General features: G+C 43.4%; 1 protein-coding gene across 6 annotated transcripts in view; it reads right to left on the reverse strand.

Moving 5' to 3' along the window:
• LOC132510510 (zinc finger protein 234-like) overlaps positions 1 to 20158 on the reverse strand; it is a 39397-nt gene extending 19239 nt beyond the window's left edge. The window contains exons 1-8 of one of the 6 annotated variants that reach the window (XM_060132709.1): positions 20023 to 20091; positions 16883 to 16964; positions 12848 to 12998; positions 12676 to 12748; positions 11210 to 11256; positions 8468 to 8639; positions 7828 to 7923; positions 3136 to 5710 (exon numbers count right to left, since the gene is read on the reverse strand). In XM_060132709.1, the coding sequence (XP_059988692.1) occupies positions 3882 to 5710; positions 7828 to 7923; positions 8468 to 8639; positions 11210 to 11224 (2112 nt within the window). In that variant the 5' untranslated portion in view covers positions 11225 to 11256; positions 12676 to 12748; positions 12848 to 12998; positions 16883 to 16964; positions 20023 to 20091 and the 3' untranslated portion in view covers positions 3136 to 3881. Of the gene's footprint in view, positions 1 to 3135; positions 5711 to 7827; positions 7924 to 8467; positions 8640 to 11209; positions 12749 to 12835; positions 12999 to 16882; positions 16965 to 18449; positions 18470 to 20022 lie in introns of those variants that run through there. The other 5 variants (XM_060132706.1, XM_060132716.1, XM_060132711.1 and 2 more) reach the window with 5 other exon arrangements.
• Between the last annotated feature and the right edge of the window lie 470 nt (positions 20159 to 20628).

A 20628-nucleotide genomic window follows, 5' to 3' on the forward strand; every position in this document is an offset into this window, starting at 1 on the left:
GTTGATAAAATATTTTAATTTAAAACTGTATTACAAGGAGTTCCTTGGTGGGCTAGTGGTTAGAATTCTGTCCTTTCACTGCTGTGGCTGGGGTTCAATCCCTGGTCGAGGAACAGAGATCCCGCAAGCCATGCGGCGTGGCAAAAACAAAACAAAACAAAACAGAAAAACTGTATTACAACCTTCATGGGCCCAAGAGAGGTAGAGTAATTTGATTGATTCTTTATTGTGTCTCCTACATGAGTCTGAGTCACCCAAAATCAGTGAGCTCCATTCTGGCAGCGCACTGTCAGGCCATGGCCTGCAACATTTGGTTGCAACAATTCATTTACAATAGTCTTTTTAAAATCTATTGACAGGGCTTCCCTGGTGGCGCAGTGGTTGAGAGTCCGCCTGCCGATGCAGGGGACACCGGTTCATGCCCCGGTCTGGGAAGATCCCACATGCCGCGGAGCGGCTGGGCCCGTGAGCCGTGGCCGCTGAGCCTGCGCGTCCGGAGCCTGTACTCCGCAACGGGAGAGGCCACAACAGTGAGAGGCCCGCGTACTGCAAAAAAAAAAAGAAAAAAAAAAATCTATTGACAAAAGTCACGGAAAAAATCATTTCAATTTGAATGGGGGCCACCCCAACAGCAGGCCCATGTAAAAAGACCATCCAACAAGCGATGCCACATCTGCCTGGTGACCCCTTGGTGGGATGGTGGAAGTCCTAGCAACTGTCTTGTGCCCCTTGGAGTCTTTGGACCACACATGATAGCCAACAACTCCCCATGTGTTTCGGATACAAACTACCCTCAGCGGCTGAGGTAGATTTCTCTTAAAAGACAAATCTTAGTGCTGATTGGGCCCTACTTGAGAAAAAAGCCATCATAGGCCCTGAGCCCATGACCCTTAAGTGCAACTGCCTATTTTACCATAGGTTATGGAAACAACACCCCACAGGCTTGGAACAGGCAGTGAAGCCTCCTTATTAAAAGGAAATGGTATCTACAGGATACGGCTTGAACCCTCAGGCATATCCAAACTACAGGCGAATGTGGCTTTTCCCACCCTCTGTCCTTTGCCCAAGTCCACAAATCCAGGAGAGATTGCCCCCTCCTGGCCCCATCGGCCATCCGTGGGGCCTCTTGGGATAAACCAAGTCCCAGTGGAAAGGGAGTCCATTTATTTCAGTCAGCAGCACCACATTGTTCGTGATGGAGCCCAATGGAGAGATACCACTTTCCATCCCACGACTGGGACATCCCGAATAAAGGATGAGAAAATTCACAGAGCTAATTGTAGTCACTTTGACACTGGAGGACACCATCAAAAAATTATGTCATTTTTTTCATATTTTTACAGACGCCTAGATTCTTTGATTCAGTTGATGGGCTCGAAATAGATTTCACATTCAGGCTTATCCCCTATGACAGGGCCTTCCACATTGGCAATATATTACCTCTCAGACCTCATGTATTACAATGAAAATTTCCCATCTCAGCTCCTATCCTGACTCCCAGAGGTGGCTCATTTAAATGTCGTATCTGTCCAATTTGCTCCCATTTCTCAAATAAGCTCAAGTATTACCCTCATCTTGGGCCCCAGATGCTTATATTTGGGGCCAAAATTCATGGCATCTCCATGTCACTGGCCCTAACCAAAACCCTACCCTCCCAACGTGATTATTGGTGGCACAGCCCATGAAGGTCTATACCAAAGGGTGAATGACCCTTCTCTCACCATCAAATTGATTTTATTGGGCCATTGCACCAATGTGCCGACACAAACCATTTTGTCCTCACAATGACTGATACGTAAACAGGTCTACTCTTGGCTTATCCTTTCCAGGGTGCTAACCTCACCACTATAGCCCTCATTAGAACTTGGTTTCCTCTGGGCCCCCAGATATCATGGACTCTGATCAGGATACACACTTTAGTGCTCATTCAGTTCAGGCACAGATCTTACAAGAAAGCAACACTTGCAACTTTCATTTGTCCTATCATCTACAGATAAACAATGATCTACTGAAGGATGCCCTATTAAAATTACAAAATGGATAGTGGCTTCCAAATGGCTCTTTTACACACTGCCTTATTTACCCTGAACTTTCAGCCTGTAGGTCCCAAGACAGTCTGTCAAAATGCAATTAAGGGACGCATCCCCTCCTCTTTCTAGTCTCTCTAAAATACGCAGACAGAACTCCCTTTCCCAAATAATGACACCTCTCCACTCACCTAATCTAAGAGGAGAACTGAAAAGATTCTGGCAGTGTGTGCCAGATTGGCACTCAGTCCTAAGGCAGGTAATAGAATGAGACCCATTGAGAAGTGAGGACCCATGACCCCCCCAAAAGGCTATTCTATAGGCTACAATAAAGCTCTCTGCCAAACCTTCTATCCTTCCCCAACAGAGTTTTTAAAATATTATTTATTTGGTTGTGTCGGGTCTTAGTTGCAGCTCACAGGCTCCTTACTGGCAGCTCGCCAGCTTCATAGTTGTGGCATGTGGGCTCCTTAGTTGCTGCTTGAGTTCTCCTTAGTTGTAGCTCGCCAGCTCCTTAGTTGTGGCATGCGAACTCTTAGAGCCCACGAGCCACAACTAGTGAGCCCGCAAGCCACAGCTACTGAAGCCTGCGCGACTAGAACCTATGCTCCGCAACAAGAGACACCACTGCAATGAGAAGCCCGTGCAACGCAATGAAGACCCAATACAGTGAAAAATAAATAAATAAAATAAAGTTATGAAAAAAAAAAGAGTAGAAAGCCGGGGCTGGTGGAACTGTTAAATGTCTTGATTGTGATGATGTAATATGATAGTAAGCATTTGCCAAAACACAGAATGATCCACCAGTTGATTTTACTGTATATAAATTATTCCTTAATAATAAAAGAAGAACATGAGCATATAGGATCTTCATAGATGCCTTTTATCTCACTGAAGAATTTTTATCATGGATACTGAGTTCTGTCAATTGCCTTCTGTGAACCTAGGATGATCATATATTTGATGAAAAGAATCCAGACATAAAGAGTACATACCAAACACACAGGAAGCTCAAGAACAGACAGGCCTAATTAATACACAGTATAAAAATCATAATACTTGTTGCCCCTGGAGGTGGGAATGACAAGAATAGTACACAAGGCAACACTCTGGTTTAATAGAAATATGGTATATATTGATCTTGGTGATGATTACACAAGTAGATACATTTGTCAAAATTCATGAAGATGTAAACTTATTTATGCACGTGGCTGCATGCGAATCACATCTCCAAAAAGAACTGTTAGCATAGAAAAGTGCTGGCCACAACCTGGTGAACTGACTTCTGGATCCACTAATGGGTTACAACCTTGAGCTTGATAAGCACTAGTTCACAGGACCTGCAGGGTTGGGGAAATGAGCCCAAGTGTCTTATTTAATCCTCCAAGCCTTGGAGAATTCCTCCTTCTACAATTTTATAGAAATTTTTAGAGAGGAACTGAAAGAAAATTTCAAAAGTGATTGTTCTCCCTTTTACTCATTTAACATTACTGGACACCTGCAGTGTGTTCGGCGCTGAAGAGGCAGAGTGGACTTGGCCGTCAACAAAGTCCCAGCCCTCCGAGAGCTTCTATTCTGGTGGAAGAGATTTGGGCATTTCCATCTTAGTACTTTTGGTTACCTTCAGCTCAGACTCATCCCTCTTAAGCCTCTCTTCTCTGTCATATCTGCTAAATGTCAAGGCTCTGAATGAAGTTCTTATGTCTCCACGCTTATGAGGCTTCTCTGCCGTGTGGTCGCCCAACCACACAGACATGTCGAGCTCTGGCAGAAATACTCTTTTATCAAACAGATGTTTTGTCTTCTATGGCAGGACTATTTCAGCACCCATTTGAGGTATTAAACCATGTAATTTTATAGAGCTTCTTTGCTGTACGTATTCTCTGATGAGGGACAGTCCTTGTCACCCTCATCCCCAGCATGGACTCGCTGATGAATTATAAGACTTGAGCTCCAACTGAAGCCTTTCCCACACTCCTCACATTTGTATGGTTTTTCCCCTGTGTGGACTCTCTGATGGGCTTGAAGGTATGAGCTCCAACTGAAGACCTTACCACATTCCTCACACTTATATGGTTTCTCTCCAGTGTGGACCCTCTGGTGGGCTTGAAGGTATGATCTCTGTCTGAAGCGCTTACTGCACACATCGCATCGGTATGGTTTCTCTCCTGTGTGGACTCCACGGTGAGCCAGAAAATTTGAGGCCCGACAGAAGCCCTTCCCACACTCCTCACACTGGTAGGGTTTCTCTCCAGTGTGACACCTCTGATGGGCCTGAAGCTGTGAGCCCACACTGAAGCCTTTCCCACACTCTGCACACTGGTATGGTTTCTCTCCGGTATGGACTCTTTGATGCACTTGAAGGCTTGAGAACTGACTGAAGGCCTTCCCGCACTTCTCACATTTATAGGGTTTCTCTCCTGTGTGGATTCGACAATGAACGTTAAGATCTGAACTCCGGCTGAAGCCCTTCCCACATGTACCACATTTGTATGGTTTTTCTCCAGTGTGGCCTCTTTGATGGGCCAGAAGATTTGAGGCCTGGCTGAAACCTTTCCCACACTCCTCACACTTATAGGGTTTTTCTCCTGTATGGACTCTAAAATGAATGTTAAAATCTGAGCTACGACTAAAGCCCTTTCCACATGCATCGCACTGATATGGTTTCTCACCACTATGGCCTCTCTGATGGTCCAGAAGGTTTGAGGCCCGACAGAAGCCCTTGCCACACTCCTCACATTTGTATGGTTTCTCTCCCGTGTGGCTTATCTGATGGGCTTGGAGGTGGGAACCCACACTGAAGCCTTTCCCACACTCCTCACACTTAAAGGGTTTCTCGCCTGTGTGGATTCTACAGTGGATGTTCAGGTGTGAGCTGTAACTAAAGCCCTTGCCACATGCCTCACATTTGTAGGGTTTCTCCCCAGTGTGGATTCGCTGATGAGCCTGTAGGCGCGAACGCCAACTGAAGCCCTTCCCACACTCTTCACATTTATAAGGTTTCTTTCCTGTGTGGGCTCTCTGATGGATGTGAAGATAGGAGCGCTGACTGAAGCCCAGTCCACACTCCTCACATTTATAGGGTTTCTCCAATGTGTGGGCTATGGGAGGAGCTTGACAATGTGAGCTTTTCCTGACGTTCCTCCCACACTCCTCAAATCTGTGTGGATCCTCTCCAGTGGGGACCCTCTGATGATGACGAAGATATGACCTCTGACTGAAACTCTTACACGACATATCATATTTGTTCAATCTTGTTCTACTGTGGACTCTCTGATGGGCTTGAAGACTTGAAAGCCGACGGAAGGCGTTTTCACATTTTTCACACTTGTAGGGCTTCTCTCCTACGTGGGCTGTCTGGTTCATTTGAAGGTGAGAGTCCCGTATGAAACCTTTCTCACACTCCAGCCCTTTGTAGGGTTTTTCTCCAGCGTGGTCTCTGTGGTGAACTTGAAGATGTGAAGTCTGATTGAAGTCTTTACCAAACTCCTCATCTTTACTGAGTGTGCCACCTTGTTTTTCCATCTGAGAGCCAGTTCCTTGAATATTTCCCATGGAATCTTGACACCTGGTTAATTCCTTTGTAACCTGTTGCCATATTTGTGAGCAGAAAAGCTCTTCATGTGGCAGATACCTTAATCCAACTTCCCGAAGAGTCTCCATGCCATTTAGATTCTTGTCTCCTAAATGGATAAATAGAATTTAGAGATGGGGCATGTGAATGCTTTGCTCAGAGATGTCAAGGTTATAAACTTAGGCCCACACCATAAGGCTTTACTGAACCTCGAAAAGCTTCTGTTTTTCTTTAACATCATGTATCATGTTCTCTGATTTACATGCCTCCAGACACCAAGAGGTGGCCCACCAGGCTGTCATTCACTACACATTAGTGGAATCCATTTAGAATCATAGTAAGTTTCATAGGTGAGATATAAATTAGAAATATGATGGCTACAGAGCAAGAAAAATACCTCCTAGGGAATGTTTACAAAGACAAAGCTGTACCTTACTCAAAGCCTTATTTTCTTTGCTGTAGCAGGTGGCTAATAAACAGCTTCCACATAATTCTGCCTACTGCATGCACATCTGACCAAAATGCTCAAAATGTCTAGTAAGACCCTTAGACAGATTATCAGAGGATGTCCCCAGGCAATGTTGAAAAACCTCTGCTTTATTTTAATGGAAGTTTACTCCAATGGAAGGAGACTTTGAGGCAATAAATAAGTTGGAAAGATACATGTCTGGGAGAAATATCTTATCACCTAAGGCCCTAAAGTTCAGAGTATAAGCAGAGAGTGGTTCTTTGCCTCCTCCTGGGAAATATCCTTACAAATGGGCTGCAAACTTTACTTTCCCTGGCCACAGAGCCAGTTCTTCACAACACTGAAAGGGTTAGCTGGAAAAAAAATCAAAGCCAAGTTTTGGAATTAGTATGTTACTGTAATAACATACATTATTCTAAAACCTCATAACAGTAAAGTTCCTACAACCACCAGGGGTAAAAAAAAGAGTGAAAATTAAAAGTTTATCTTTTACAATAGAGCAAGAACTTGCGAGGAGGAAATAAATAGGGCATAATACAGAGTCTCAAAATCAACATTGGACCAGAAGAGTTACGTTCTCCTTGGAACTCTATTCCACTGATCAGCCATATAGCTTGCTACTAATTTCTTTTCAGGTGTCTTTTCAAATAACACCTTATCTGTGAGGCCTCTCTTTTTTGCGATACGCGGGCCTCTCACTGTTGTGGCCTCTCCCATTGTGGAGCACAGGCTCCGGATGCGCAGGCTCAGCAGCCATGGCTCACGGGCCCAGCTGCTCCGTGGCATGTGGGATCTTCCCGGACCGGGGCACAAACCTGTGTCCCCTGCATCGGCAGGCGGACTCTCAACCACTGCGCCACCAAGGAAGCCCCTGTGAGGCATCTTTTACCATACAATATCATATAGTAAATTCTCCCATTCTACGCACCTGGCAATCTCCATTTGCCTTACCCTGTTTTGTTTTTACACAGCACATATTCCTATCTGACATACTACATGCATCCTTGATCTTTTTCATTTTATGTCATCTCCCACTTCAATGCAATACCCATGAGGACAAGCATTTTGTATTATTCACTGGTTTATCACCACTCCCAGAACCCTGTCTGATACAGTCAGTGTTCAATAAGTACATGTTGAATGGATAAATAAATCCCAGTTTGACATCTCTGTGAGAGTTAGAGCCATGTTACAAAAGTAAAAGAGGTTTTTCAAGTAAGTTACCCATAACAGGAAAGAAAGTGGAAACAGCCATGTTGTTGGGAAGCTGAAAGGCTTCACTAAATGCAGGGCTAACCTATGTGGATGTTGCTGATGAGAAATCGTGATGATCACAAAATCAAGGAATTCCCTGGCGGTCCAGTGGTTATGACACCACACTCTCACTGCCAAGGGCCCAGGCTCGAGCCCTGATCAGGGAACTAAGATCTAACAAGCCACATGGTGTGGCCAAAAAAAAAAAAAAAAAAATCATGGCAAAAACTGGTGGGCATATGGGATATCATAAGCCACTTTCAGTGATGGGATTTTATTCTGAATCAGTAAGAAGCTACAAGAGGTTCTGAGCAAAGAAATGACAAGATTTGAATTTAAAAGAGTCACTCTGAGTGGAGAATTAACTGTGAATGAGCAAAGCAGAAGAGAGAGCATTACAAAGACTGAGGCAGTAATCCACAGTCTAGGTGCTGACTTGGACCAGAGTCACAGCTGTGGAGGCAACAAGAAGCAGGACAGACTCAGGGTCACACGGCTCTCACCCAAGGAGTGACGGCTCTGGGTTGCTATCTTTATCATCCAAAGCTTTTCTTCTCTCTTTAACTGGGATATTACATCTGGTGTGAATGATTGATGCCCTGCAAAAAAGGCAAGGAAAAACATTTAAAATCAATATGTTAGATGCCCAAATTAAGAGAAATTGTGACTCCCACTGCACTGTCTTCAGGACATCAAAATCAGTGTTTTCCAAACTTTTAATTACGACCCATGGGAGGAAATACATTTTATGCAAAAACCGAGGATAGGCAGACATAAGCATAAATTATGGGAAAACATTATTTTCATCGCACCCTTTTCACCATTTCTCACACTATTCTTGGCAATGGGCCACAGTTTTTACTGCAACATACAGTTATTGCCAAGGGCTCTGGTATCTTCTACCCTATTTTATTTTGATTCCCTAAAGAGTGTCATGACCTACTAATTGGAGGCGACCACAATTTGAAAAGCCAGAAAACATACAGCAGTCACGTGGTCAATTAACAGTTCATTTACAAACACACTTTGGCCTGGGGAGAAAGTCTAGAAAACGCCATCTCTGAGTCTCATGCTGATTAGAAAACCGGAAACCAGTTCAAGAGCTCCAAAGCCCTGCCCATTCAAGGACACGTAAATAAATACCACAGGGGCTGATGCGATGTTCAGTCCCAGAGTGCCCTTCCTCACCCACTGAGACCAGGTTCTGGAAGTTCTCCAGCATCACTTCCTGGTGCAGCTTCTTCTGGGCAGAGTCCAGCAGCCCCAGCTCCTCCTCCGTGAAGACCACGGCCACGTCCTTGAAGGTCACCGCCTCCTAAGACATCAAACACACTCCATCTGAACCTTGCAATGCAGGTCCCCTGGTGAAAGGGCGGCACTGAGGAAAGTGGGGACGATGTGTACCAAGTGGTTCCAGATTCTGAGAGACCAGAGTCAATTTTGCCATAACATAAACATTCCCCATAACTCATTTATGTTTTAGATTTTCTTCTTTTCACAATAAATGCGGAGAAGAATAAATTTTTACATAGTTTTTTGCTTCCCATCCAATTATTTTCTTAGGATAAGTTCCAAAGAGTGAAAACTGCAATGTCAAAGAATAGGCAGCTTCAAAATAATTATGTACAACAGCAGATTTTCTTTTCAACTTTTCCCCTATTTTATCCTCCTCCAAGAGTATATAAGTATCCCTGATTCTCTAAACCATATACATTGAATATAACCATATTTTTAAATCCTAGGCAATTTTATCAGTAAAAAACAACTTATTTGGATTATCTGTACTTATTTGATAATTAATAAGCTCATCATATTTTCACATATTTACTAGCTATCTTCATTTTTTTCTTCAGAACCTTGCCTGTTAATGTTCTTTGCTCATACTCCAATTGGGGTTTTATCTTAGGATTCTGTAAAATTCCTATTAGAGATTTTAAGCTTTTTTTTTTTAGGGTGTGTATTATAAATATTTTAACCCACATTCTTCTATTGTTCTTGTACAGCTTTGGGTACAGCATGCTTTCTCATCCCTGGCACTCCTGACATTTGAGGACAGATGACTCTTTGTTGGGGGTGGGGCAGGGCGCTGCTGAGTTCACTGTAGGATGTTTAGCAGCATCCCTGGCTTCTACACACTAGATATCAGTAGCACTCCCAAGCTGTGACACTAAATATGTTTCCAGATGTTACCTGAGGGTAATTAAGAATCACTCGTATACAGCATTGTTTTAATTTTTCGTACAAAGACTGTGTTCAGTGCCAGAGCCCTGCACATCCAGTGCCTTATATGAGCAACAGAGGTCATGGAGAAGAAGGGGCCACCAAGAATGATCTATGGTAGGGACAGTATCATCTATGGAGTCTTCCACCCACCAGGACAACTAGGCACCCCACAGAATAGGCTAAGTCCCAGGTGGAGAATTCTTTTCCCTTGTCTCACTCTCTTTACCCAAGTAAAAATCCTAGGAGTCTTTTTTGGATCAGTTGGATCTTTGGTTTCTATGTGAACTTGAGCAGTTTTCTGAAATTCTACAATCCTGTTTCTTTGTCATTAAAATGCAGAGGAGACCAAGTTCGGCCTCATAAGGCTGGTCTGAGACTAAATGCAGTTAAGAAATGAAAAGTCTCTGTACAGGTCTTTTTGTACTTTTAAAATTAAGTACATTAGTACTTTGAAAAAAATTCATTAATATGTGAATAAAAAGTATAAATCAATAAATAAAACATGCACATATGATTCAGACATGAGTAAGAAACAATCTAGCTTTCTTACATGAAAATATCTAATAATATTTTCTCTGTGTGAAGCGTTAGTTAGATCCTGGTGCACTCTGCCATTCTGGAATATTCTACATACAAAATACCCGAGGTACTGCATAGCAAATGTACTTTGTCAATTTAGAGTACCTAGAACATTAAGACCAAAGAATAGCAAATTCTTCCAAATTCCCTTTTGAGGAAATTGGTTGTATTAGGAAAACTGTTATTACAGTGTTTTGTTTTGTTTTTAAAATTTATTTTATTTATTTTTGGCTGTGTTGGGTCTTCTTTGCTGCGTGCAGGCTTTCTCTAGTTGCGGCGAGCAGGGACTACTCTTTGTTGCGGTGCACGGACTTCTCACTGCGATGGCTTCTTATTGCAGAGCACAGACTCTAGGCACACGGGGTTCAGTAGTTGTGGTATGCAGGCTCAGCAGTTGAGGCTCACGGGTTCTAGAGCACAGGCTCAGTAGTTGCAGTGCATGGGCTTAGTTGCTCCGTGGCATGTGGGATCTTCCCAGACCAGGGATCGAACCCGTGTCCCCTGCACTGGCAGGTGGATTCTTTACCACTGTGCCAACAGGGAAGCCCCTTCAGTGTTCTTTAAAATGGTAAACATTCTAAACTACCTAAATGTCCATGAATGGGGAAAAGTTATGAGACACACACACCCCACCACACACACACAATGCACACAAATTCAAGGGAATATGATGTTGCCATTAAAGATGTGGGATATATAATATCAATTAGAAAAGGTATAATTTGAGAAGTTTATGCTACAGGAATTACAAATATACAGTTATGAACGCATATGAGGAAAAGAACATGGGAAAATGAAGACAGTTTGTTTTGTAAGGGAAACAGTAATAATGTGAGAGATTTTTTTAGTTGCAATTGACTTTTTCTGTTCTACTCTTATTTGTGAAATTATAAAAGGTGATAAAACAACAAAAATAAATCAAACAAAAATAAAAAGTAGGGATCATTCGGCCCTCTTCTTGGGAAGAGTTTTCCAAATGCCTACTGTTCTCTTTAATCTTTCCCAAGAAAGAGAAATGGGATGTGTCTTATCACTGAGAAATGAGGTGACAAGTTAACACCTAGAAGGGCAAGCCCAACTCACCTTGAGCTTGGTCATTCTGTCCTCCTCCTTCTGGGGAAGTGCTGAGTCTTGGGCAGGCACAATGGGGGAAGGAGAAAAAAGCCGTCAGAGTCTGGCCAAGGGTGTCACTGACCCATATGGCTGCTTACTGTGAAGCAGCAACAGTGCCGCTTCCTCAGGGCGGCCTGATGAGCAAAGCCTGGGCTGGACTCCAGATGCTACTCACCCCTTCAGCCAAGAGCCCCTGGGCAGTGAACGAGCCACCCAACCACACACAGGCCCTCATACAAGTTCGTGTAGCTCTCAGGGTATGATTCTGATTCTGGGAAGGGCGGAAATTGAGAGTAAAGCACCCAGGTTAAGAGAGTAATTTCTGGGGCCAAATGTCTAGGTTCATGAAACTGTGACATATTAGCTGTGAAATCTTATACAAATTATTAGTATCTCTGTGCTTCAATTCTTCCATCTGTAAAAATAGAGGGATTATCAACGGCTATCTCATAGGATTGTTGTAAGAATTAAATAAGTAGGCAGAAAGTTCAAAGAACACTTTCAGGGCACCTTATTTCTCAGTAGCAGCAGAAAGCAGGTAATATTCAGCAACATAAAACCTGTCCTCACCAATAGCTTTAATGGAGCCTTAAAAGGCTGTTGCTTTGTTGTATGAAAATCACATTTAACCTCTGCAATATCTGTTATTCTCTCTTGGTTTTTCATATTTAATTTGATGCCTTTGCAGTAATATTTAAGATTACATTGATTTTTTTTTCCTGTGTAAAATACACATCACATAAAATTTTCCATTTCAACCATTTTTTAGGTGTAGAGTTCGTTAGGTGCATTCATATTGTTGTGAATCATCACCACTAACCATCTCCACATCTTTTTCACCATCCCAAACTGAAACTCTGTACCTATTAAACACTAACTCTCCATTCCCCTTCCTCTCGGTCCCGAGTAACCACTATTCTACTTTCTCTATGAATCTGATATTGTGGATGACAGCTTTTTCAAAGATGTAAGACCTTGACAATTTTTTTTTTTTTTTGCAGTACGCGGGCCTCTCACTGTTGTGGCCTCTCCCGTTGCGGAGCACAGCCTCCGTACGCGCAGGCTCAGCGGCCATGGCTCACGGGCCCAGCTGCGGATGGGATCTTCCTGGACCGGGGCACGAACCCGTGTCTCCTGCATTGGCAGGCGGACTCTCAACCACTGCGCCACCAGGGTAGCCCCAGACCTTGACAATTTGACTTTGTTAACAGCAGGGCCTTAAAAACACTATTATCATGGAGATGAAGAAAAATGAATAGAATCCTGTGATTTAACAGTAAGTTAGTCAACATGCCACTTAAATGAACAAGCTAATCATAGTAATGATGAAAAAAACAAAAACGGCAATGTTTAACATTACATAAGCACTAAGTACGTGTTAGGGACCTTGAGAAGCACTTGGCACGCATTGTTCCACTAAGGTACCTCCCACATACCTGTGAAGAAGCTAGGGGTGTACTAGCCGTGTGACTCCAGTCTGATCACCTCCACCTCCGTGCCTCTCCTCAACTATAACAAGGAGAGAAAAAAAAAAAAGAATGTCAGTCCTAGGGTTATTGTGGTGGATGAATGAGCTAAATGCCCTTGGCATTGTACCTGGCATTTTACCAAGTTCTCAATAAATGATGATGATGATGACTGTTGTTCCCACGTAACAGATGAGGAAGCCAAGGCTTGGTGAGGTCAAGGGGCAGGGGCGGAACCTGAATCCAGCTCTCACAAAGAAGCCAGTCTTCTAGATCTTGTCTCTCTGCTGCTTCTAAAGAAAAAAATAAACAGATGGGAGTCTGAGGTCTCATGCAAAGAGAAACGAGAGCTTGAGAGCTAGGGATAAAAGACTGACATAGAAACAGGGAGAGAACTCTGAAGCCAGATGATCTGCTTGAAGGAGATGAGAACAGGGTTGGGAAGGGTGTAGGCTCTGGAATCAGACCCCCAGTATTTGAATCCTGGCACCTCCAACTTGTTACTACTTAGACCCAAGGTCTGATCTATAAACTAGGGATGGTTATAATAATAACAATAATTATTATAATTATAATACAATATATTATAATGATATATAGATAATATATTCATATAATATAGTAATATAATTATAATAATACATAGGAAGGTTAGTCAGTCTAAGTGACTCTCCATAAAACATGTGGAACAGTATCTGGCAGCTTAAACATTCACTACGGCTGCTTTACATGAAATAGTCAAGGAAGCTCTTCCTTGGGGTGGCTGCAACCGCACACGGCTTGATGAGCAGACGTGGGCAGGATTCCAGACACCACTTTCGCCTTCAACCGAGAGCCCTGGTGCAGTGAACGACCTGCCCAACCACACACAGTGGCCCTAATACAAGTTCTCATAGCTGTCAGAGTATGATTCTGATTCTGGGGAGTGTGCAAATTGAGAGTAAGATATCCAGATTAAGAGATTAGTATTAGTTAATTATTGGTTCATTAATTACTTATTAGTTTATTATTATTAGCTAGTCCTACTCCAGATAGAAGAACCCTGTATGGAAAAGGGCAGTGTAAAACTCTCCAATCTTAGAAGAGATGTCCTTTCAGGATTTGCAATTCACCTTGTTCTGGCTCTATATTTGTCCAGTGACTTCTGCTCAGTAAGAAGTGCTTTACAGGGAGATCTTTCCACCACCTCTGTGGAAAGGGGATAATCAGTAAATCACTGTCTGTTTTGGGATTAATAGTAACTCAGCTTTACATCCCAAGCACCTAAAGCAGTGCCTGTAACAGTGATCACTTAGCAGTCAGTGTCAATGTCAGTGTCCTGACACATGAGCCCCCCCATACAGGTTCATTCCAGCAGAGGTACATAAAAAGACTAGACTAGTTGGTCAAAGGTCTCTTTGAGAGGCAAAATTCTGAGGCTGCTCCCACTTGGGAGAATTGGGAGAGCGGGGGTTTTATTTCCAAGTTTTTCTTCTAGGTCTTCCACAATATTTGCAAGATCAAGGTCATCTTTGGAAGGAAAAGGGCCTCTGGATTTTTAATACTATCTTAGGAAGGTGCTTCTCACCCTTCAAAGTCAATGTCTAAAGAGACTCCTGTTACAAAATCCACAGAGTGTGTCCATCAAAACACTGAGAATGACAACTATTTAATTGCCTGCATGATTAGCACTAGACAGGATAACTTGTTAACTCTTCATTAAAAAATGAGTGTATTAATTCAATGAACATTTATGGAAATCAGACTAAAAGATACGACTACTCAAGTTCACAGTCTAGTGATTAGGAAACCAGCAATCACCCTGCACATTGCTAAGTACCAGGGTAGTGAACTGGGTACTTTAGAAGCACAAGTTATGGGCCTTGGGGTCCACACTTGTTTGGAGCAGGTTCTACGTCAATGTGGCTTGATCTGAGCCCTGGAGGATGACTGAGTTCTATTAGCCAGAGAGAAGCAGAATCTCTGAAAAACCTCAAGAGAACAAATGTTACGACTGTAAGTGAACACAAACAAGAGGCAGAAAAAGCTGGGCAGGAAGGCAGGATTCAAACCATAGTGACGGGCGTCCCAGTTTATCGGCAAGTCAGCAGGAAAGCAGCAAAGGAAGGGAGAGTCAGAAGATTCCTTTGGTGTTGGAAACAGATCACTCTCCCAGCAAATGGGAGATGTGAGGGGGAAGGGGCTGGGGCCAGAGAGACTGTTACCAGGGCCACACCAAGAATCACGTCCTTCTTTATTTGAATGTCACCTCCTCAGACAGTTCCTCCCTACAGAGAATTTCAATCTCCTAACGACATCCCAACACTTCTGACCCCCCCCAATCCCTGCTTAATTCTTTTCTCTTTAGCACGTATCCCTCTTTAACATCCTACTAGGTATTTTGCTCATTTATATTCATCACATCTGTCCCGCAGGGAGTTTTGTTTCTTGCTGTGTCCCCAACAGTTAGGACGCTGCTGCAGGCGCTTGCCAGGAACTCAACAAAGATTCACAGAATGACTGCTGCAACGAAGAACTGAAAGACGCACCATGTAGATCAGGGCCTCGTGATTTATCTCCCGAATCATTCATTCAAAATATAATTACTGAGAGCCTGCTCTGTGCCAGCCAAGGAGCCTAGATGTGAGAGATACAGCAGTGAACAAAGCAGGCAAAGACCTTGATCTCATGGAGCTGATAGCATAATGGGGTACCAGGGCAGTAACACACTGATAGTGAGAGATGCTTTTAAGAAGAATAAGGCAGGGTAAAGGTATAGGAAGAGATGGAAGGAGCGGCTGGTACAGAATAAGTTTTTGTCATGGAAGGCTTCTCTCACCTTTGAGCAGAGACCTGAACTAAGGCAGACAGAACCATGCAGGTATCTGATATCTGAAGGACGAGTAATTTAGCCGGAGGGAAACAGAAAATATTTTTGTTAAAAAGTCCTGAGTCAGTTCTCACTACCAGTGTGTCTCAAATTTTAATGTTCCATGAATCAACCGGGCGGGGACCCTGCCAAGATAGAGGGTCCTCTGTCTCACCCCCAGAAATTCTAAATCAGGAGATCAAGGATGGGGACGAAGAATCTACATTTCTACTAAGATGCCAGGTGATGATACTGTTGGTCCCTGGATCAAAATTTGAGTAGCATCAGTCAAAAACAGCCCTCTTGGGACTTCCCTGGTGGAGCAGAGGTTAAGAATCTGCCTGCCAATACAGGGTAAACAGGTTCGAGCCCTGGTCCGGGAAGAGTCCACATGCTGAGGAGCAACTAAGCCCGTGTGCCACAACTACTGAGCCTGCACTCTAGAGCCTGCGAGCCACAACTACTGAGCCTGCACGCCTAGAGCTCGTGCTGCACAACACGAGAAGCCACCGCAATGAGAAGCCCACGCACTGCAATGAAGAGTAGCCCCCGCTTGCCGCACGCGCAGCAACGAAGACCCAACACAGCCAAAAATAAATAAATAAATAAATAAATTTATTTTTTAAAAAAAGCTCAGACCTTATCTAAAACTAATTAAATCAGAATCTGTGGAGGTGGCTTGCTGATTCCCTGCATATTAAACAAAAAAATTGAACATTAACATCGATTGGAAAACAAACTTATGGTTACCAAAGGGGAAGCGGGGGGGAAATTAGGAGTTTGGGATAAATATATTCATGCTACTATGTATAAAATATATCACCAACAAGGACCTACTGTACAGCTCAGGGGACTATACTCAGTTTCTAGTAATAACCTATAATGGAAAAGAATATGAAAAAGAATATATACATATATGTATAACTGATTAACCTTGCTGTACACCAGAAACTAACACAACATTGTATATCAACTATACTTCAATTAAAAAAAGAAAAAAAAAAGGATGGATTCTTTTTAAATGTATATATACACACATGTATAACTGAATCACTGTGCTGTACACCTGAAACTAACATGACACTGTAAATCGACTATACTTCAATTTTTTAAAAGAATTCATTTGTTTTCTAGGAAATTTGTTTTAGAGCATGACGATACTAGGCAGGATCATACATTAACTTTTGAACGCTCCGAAAAAGTTGGTGGATTCTACATCTCCCCAGAAGTAAGTGAGGTATCACACAAGGCATGTGGTTATAGACTGTCGTTCTATTTTTGTTCTCTAATCACAGGCTGTAGCCCTTTTGGGCAGTGAATCACACTTACTGAACAACTCCTCTCTGCCGACCCCGCGCTGGGCACTCCGAGAAGAATGTGACCAGATCCATGAATCAGAGGACCCTGTAGCCTAACAAGAGAGAGAGATGAAACTGAGAGTTACATGCTCTGTGGCAAGTGCAACTCCAAAGGAGCAAAGGAAATTCATCATTTTCCTTCCATAACTGCAACTCCTTCTAACTTTCTCATATAAATATAACATTCTTCTAGTTGCCATGTGTGAAAATCTTAGAGTTGCTGTTAATACCTGTTATGAGCTGAATTGTGACTCCCCCCCCAGCCCCAAACTCATACGTTAAACTCCTAATCTCCAGGACCTCAGAATGTAATTGTATTTGGAGATGGGCATTTAAAGAGGTGACTAAGTTAAAATGAGGTCATTCCGGTGGGCCCTAAATCAATCTGACTGGTGTCCTTCTAAGAGGAAATTTGGACACAAACAGGGACAGCAGGGGCACGCACACACACACAAAGGAAAGACCGGGAGGACACAGCAAGAAGGAGGCCATCTACAAGCCAAGGAGAGAGGCCTCAGAAGAAACGAAACCTGCTGATACCTTGATCTTGGACTCCCAGCTCCAGAACTGTAAGAAAATTAATTTCTATTGTTTAAGCCACTCAGGCTGTAATACTTTATTCCAGCAGCCTTAGCAAACTAATACAATCTCCCTTCCCTTGGTTTTCGTATATAAACAACTTATAATAATTAATTTTTAAGTCCTACTAACTCAGCATCTGGGTTTGCTTTAAAATACTCAATGGGAAAAATGTGTGCATGGGGAGAGGGAGATGCAGCCAGATTAGTAAGGACTGAAGCAGGGTGACTGTTACACAGGAATTCATTATATTGATATTATACTTTGGGTTGTCTGGAAATTTCCAGAATTAAGAGTCAAGGATATGGGGCTTCCCTGGTGGCACAGTGGTTAAGAATCTGCCTGCCAATGCAGGGGACACGGGTTCAAGCCCTGGTCCGCGAAGATCACACATGTCGTGGAGAAACTAAGCTCATGAGCCACAACTACTGAGTCTGCGCTCTAGAGCCCACAAGCCACAACTACTGAGCCCGTGTGCCACAACTACTGAAGCCCGTGCACCTAGAGCCCATGCTCCACAGTAAGAGAAACCACCACAATGGGAAGTCCGCGAACCACAATTAGAGAAAGCCTGTGCACAGCAAGGAAGACCCAACACAGCCAAAAATAAATAAATAAAATAAATTTACAAAAAAAAAGAGTTAAGGATATGAATAATCTGGTAACAATTTTGTATAACATAAATACACACTGAAAAACTGACAAACAGAAATGCACTGAAATGTTAATAATCATCTATATCCTATACGTCTATGTCCTATATATGTCATACATATCCTAAACGTTATAACATATACATCTATATTGGTAATTCTTAATGTTTTTCATTACATCATATCTCTACATTTTCTGAATTCTCTACAATGAATGTGCACTTCTTCTATAATTGGAATATAAACTATGAATATTTAAAATAAGATTAAATGAGAATGCTTTCAATTTTTTTTTAATGTATTTACTTTTATTATTTATTTTATTTTCGGCTGCGTTGGGTCTTTGTTGCTGCGCGTGGGCTTTCTCTAGTTGCGGCGAGCTGGGGTTACTCTTCATTGCGGTGTGCGGGCTTCTCATTGTGGTGGCTTCTCCTGTTGCACAGCATGGGCTCTAGGCACGTGGGCTCAGTAGTTGTGGCTCGCGGGCTCCAGAGCGCAGGCTCAGTAGTCGTGGCGCATGGGCTTAGTTGCTCCACAGCATGTGGGATCCTCCCGGACCAGGGCTCAAACCTGTGTCCTCTGCATTGGTAGGCGGATTCGTAACCATTGCACCACCAGGGAAGCCCTCAAATTCTTATAAAGACACCCAAACTCACTAACCCTGCTTTCAAATCCTCTACAATAAAATCCAACCTACCTCCACAACTTGATGCCAAATGCCTCCTCTGCAGCCAGTTTCCTATGGTTGAATATTTCGATAGACTGTTTTTCTATTTTGTTTCCTAATTCCAATTTTGGGATTTTAAACTAGGGGACCAAGGATATCCAAAGATATAAGGAACGCAAGCCCTAGACTCAAATCCCACTGCTCTTAAGTAACTTATGCTCTATCTCCATTTCCTCATCTGTAAAATAGAGGTAATAAAAGTATTCACTTCATAGGGCCTTGTGAAGGTTAAATGCACTAAGTTTTATAAAGCCCTTAGGATGAGACTTAGGACTCAATGTTTAACTATTTTGATTACCACTCATGCCCTGTACACGATCTACATATTTTCATAATTATTTAACAGTAACTGAACGCTTTTGTAGCAGAAATATTTACTAATGAATAAAATACCTTCTACCACTGGAACAGAAAAGGAAGATGCTATAAGTCCTGCCACGGTGGGGCTCTGCTACCAGAAGCCCTGGGCTCACTCCTCTCTTTTCTACAGCCCCCCTTTTCAGATACCAGGGCAGGAGAAGGAAAGGAGGCTGGGAGACACAACGATTTTGTGGTCCTGGGAAAACTACAGCGGGTATCTGTGGGTGACCCACTTTTTCTTTAAAAACGGGTCAGAAGTCGTCCAGGCACAGCCTCCTTTCCGGCAGGGATCAGAAAGAATTGCCAGTGGCACTTCGAGGAGCTTCCACCGAAAGCGATGCTTTTCTGATTATCATATCATTAACAGCCGACACCTTGCCACACGCCTGATCTGTCCCAAACATTTATCTGGTATAAGGCAGGTACTCATAATATCCCTTTTTACAGAAAAGGAAACCGAGGCACAGAAAGATTAAATTCTCATCCAACCTTATGTCGCTAGGAAGTAACAGAGCGTGTGGAAGGAAGGTACTGGGGGGAGGCGGGTTGGACGGCAAGGAGCCCGGGAGACAAACTGCCGATTTCTGTCCGCCTACAATCCGAGGACTTGCGAACCGCCGCAAACGCAGAGAATCGGGCGAGGGGAAGGCAAGCGGCCGCCCCCGCCCCTCCACCCCGCCCTCTGCCGCAGGTCAAGGCTTTTCTGCCCTGTGACCGAGGACCGAGCCCGGCTGATCCCAGGACCAGCTCAGAAAAGTTAAAAGAAATCGCAGGCTCCTAAAGATCACTCACCTCCCAGAGAGAACCGAAGGCCGCAATCGCAACCTCCTGAAGCGGAAATACCTCCGACTACGCGGAGCTCCTGGACTACATTTCCCAGCATCCCCGAAAGGAACAAGAGCCGCTGCCCCGCCCCCCGGGGCGAAAGTGCCGACTCCAACATCGACGGCCTGAATCCAGTTTCCCAGAATCCACGAAAGTGGCGGCTTCGTATTCTCGCCCTCCGGTATCCGAAATGCCTCCAAACACGCACAGCACTGGATTGTACTCTTCTATTTCCCCAGCGGCGCGATTAACACATCCGCGCTTTCCTGGAGCGGAAGTGCCCCAATCACAGGAAGCGTCGTGACTACACGTCCCAGAATCCTCTGTAGGGCTGAGCTTCCCGCCTGTCTGCAATTTTATTTTGAATCAGCAGGTGGAGTCTTGGGGCGCTTGTAGAACTTGGCTTGCGTTTTCTTTTTCTCATCGTTCCCTGACAGAAATTGGAAATATAAATGGAAAAGTAAATGGAAAATAATTATAAAGGCGTGCTATGCGTGATGTAAAAATAGAGATCGTAAAAGGGACGGGCTGAGCTATAATGAACAATCTACTACCTGGACCTGGAGTCACCTT

Source organism: Lagenorhynchus albirostris, chromosome 19 (assembly GCF_949774975.1).
Source record: "Lagenorhynchus albirostris chromosome 19, mLagAlb1.1, whole genome shotgun sequence".
NCBI lineage: Eukaryota > Metazoa > Chordata > Mammalia > Artiodactyla > Delphinidae > Lagenorhynchus > Lagenorhynchus albirostris.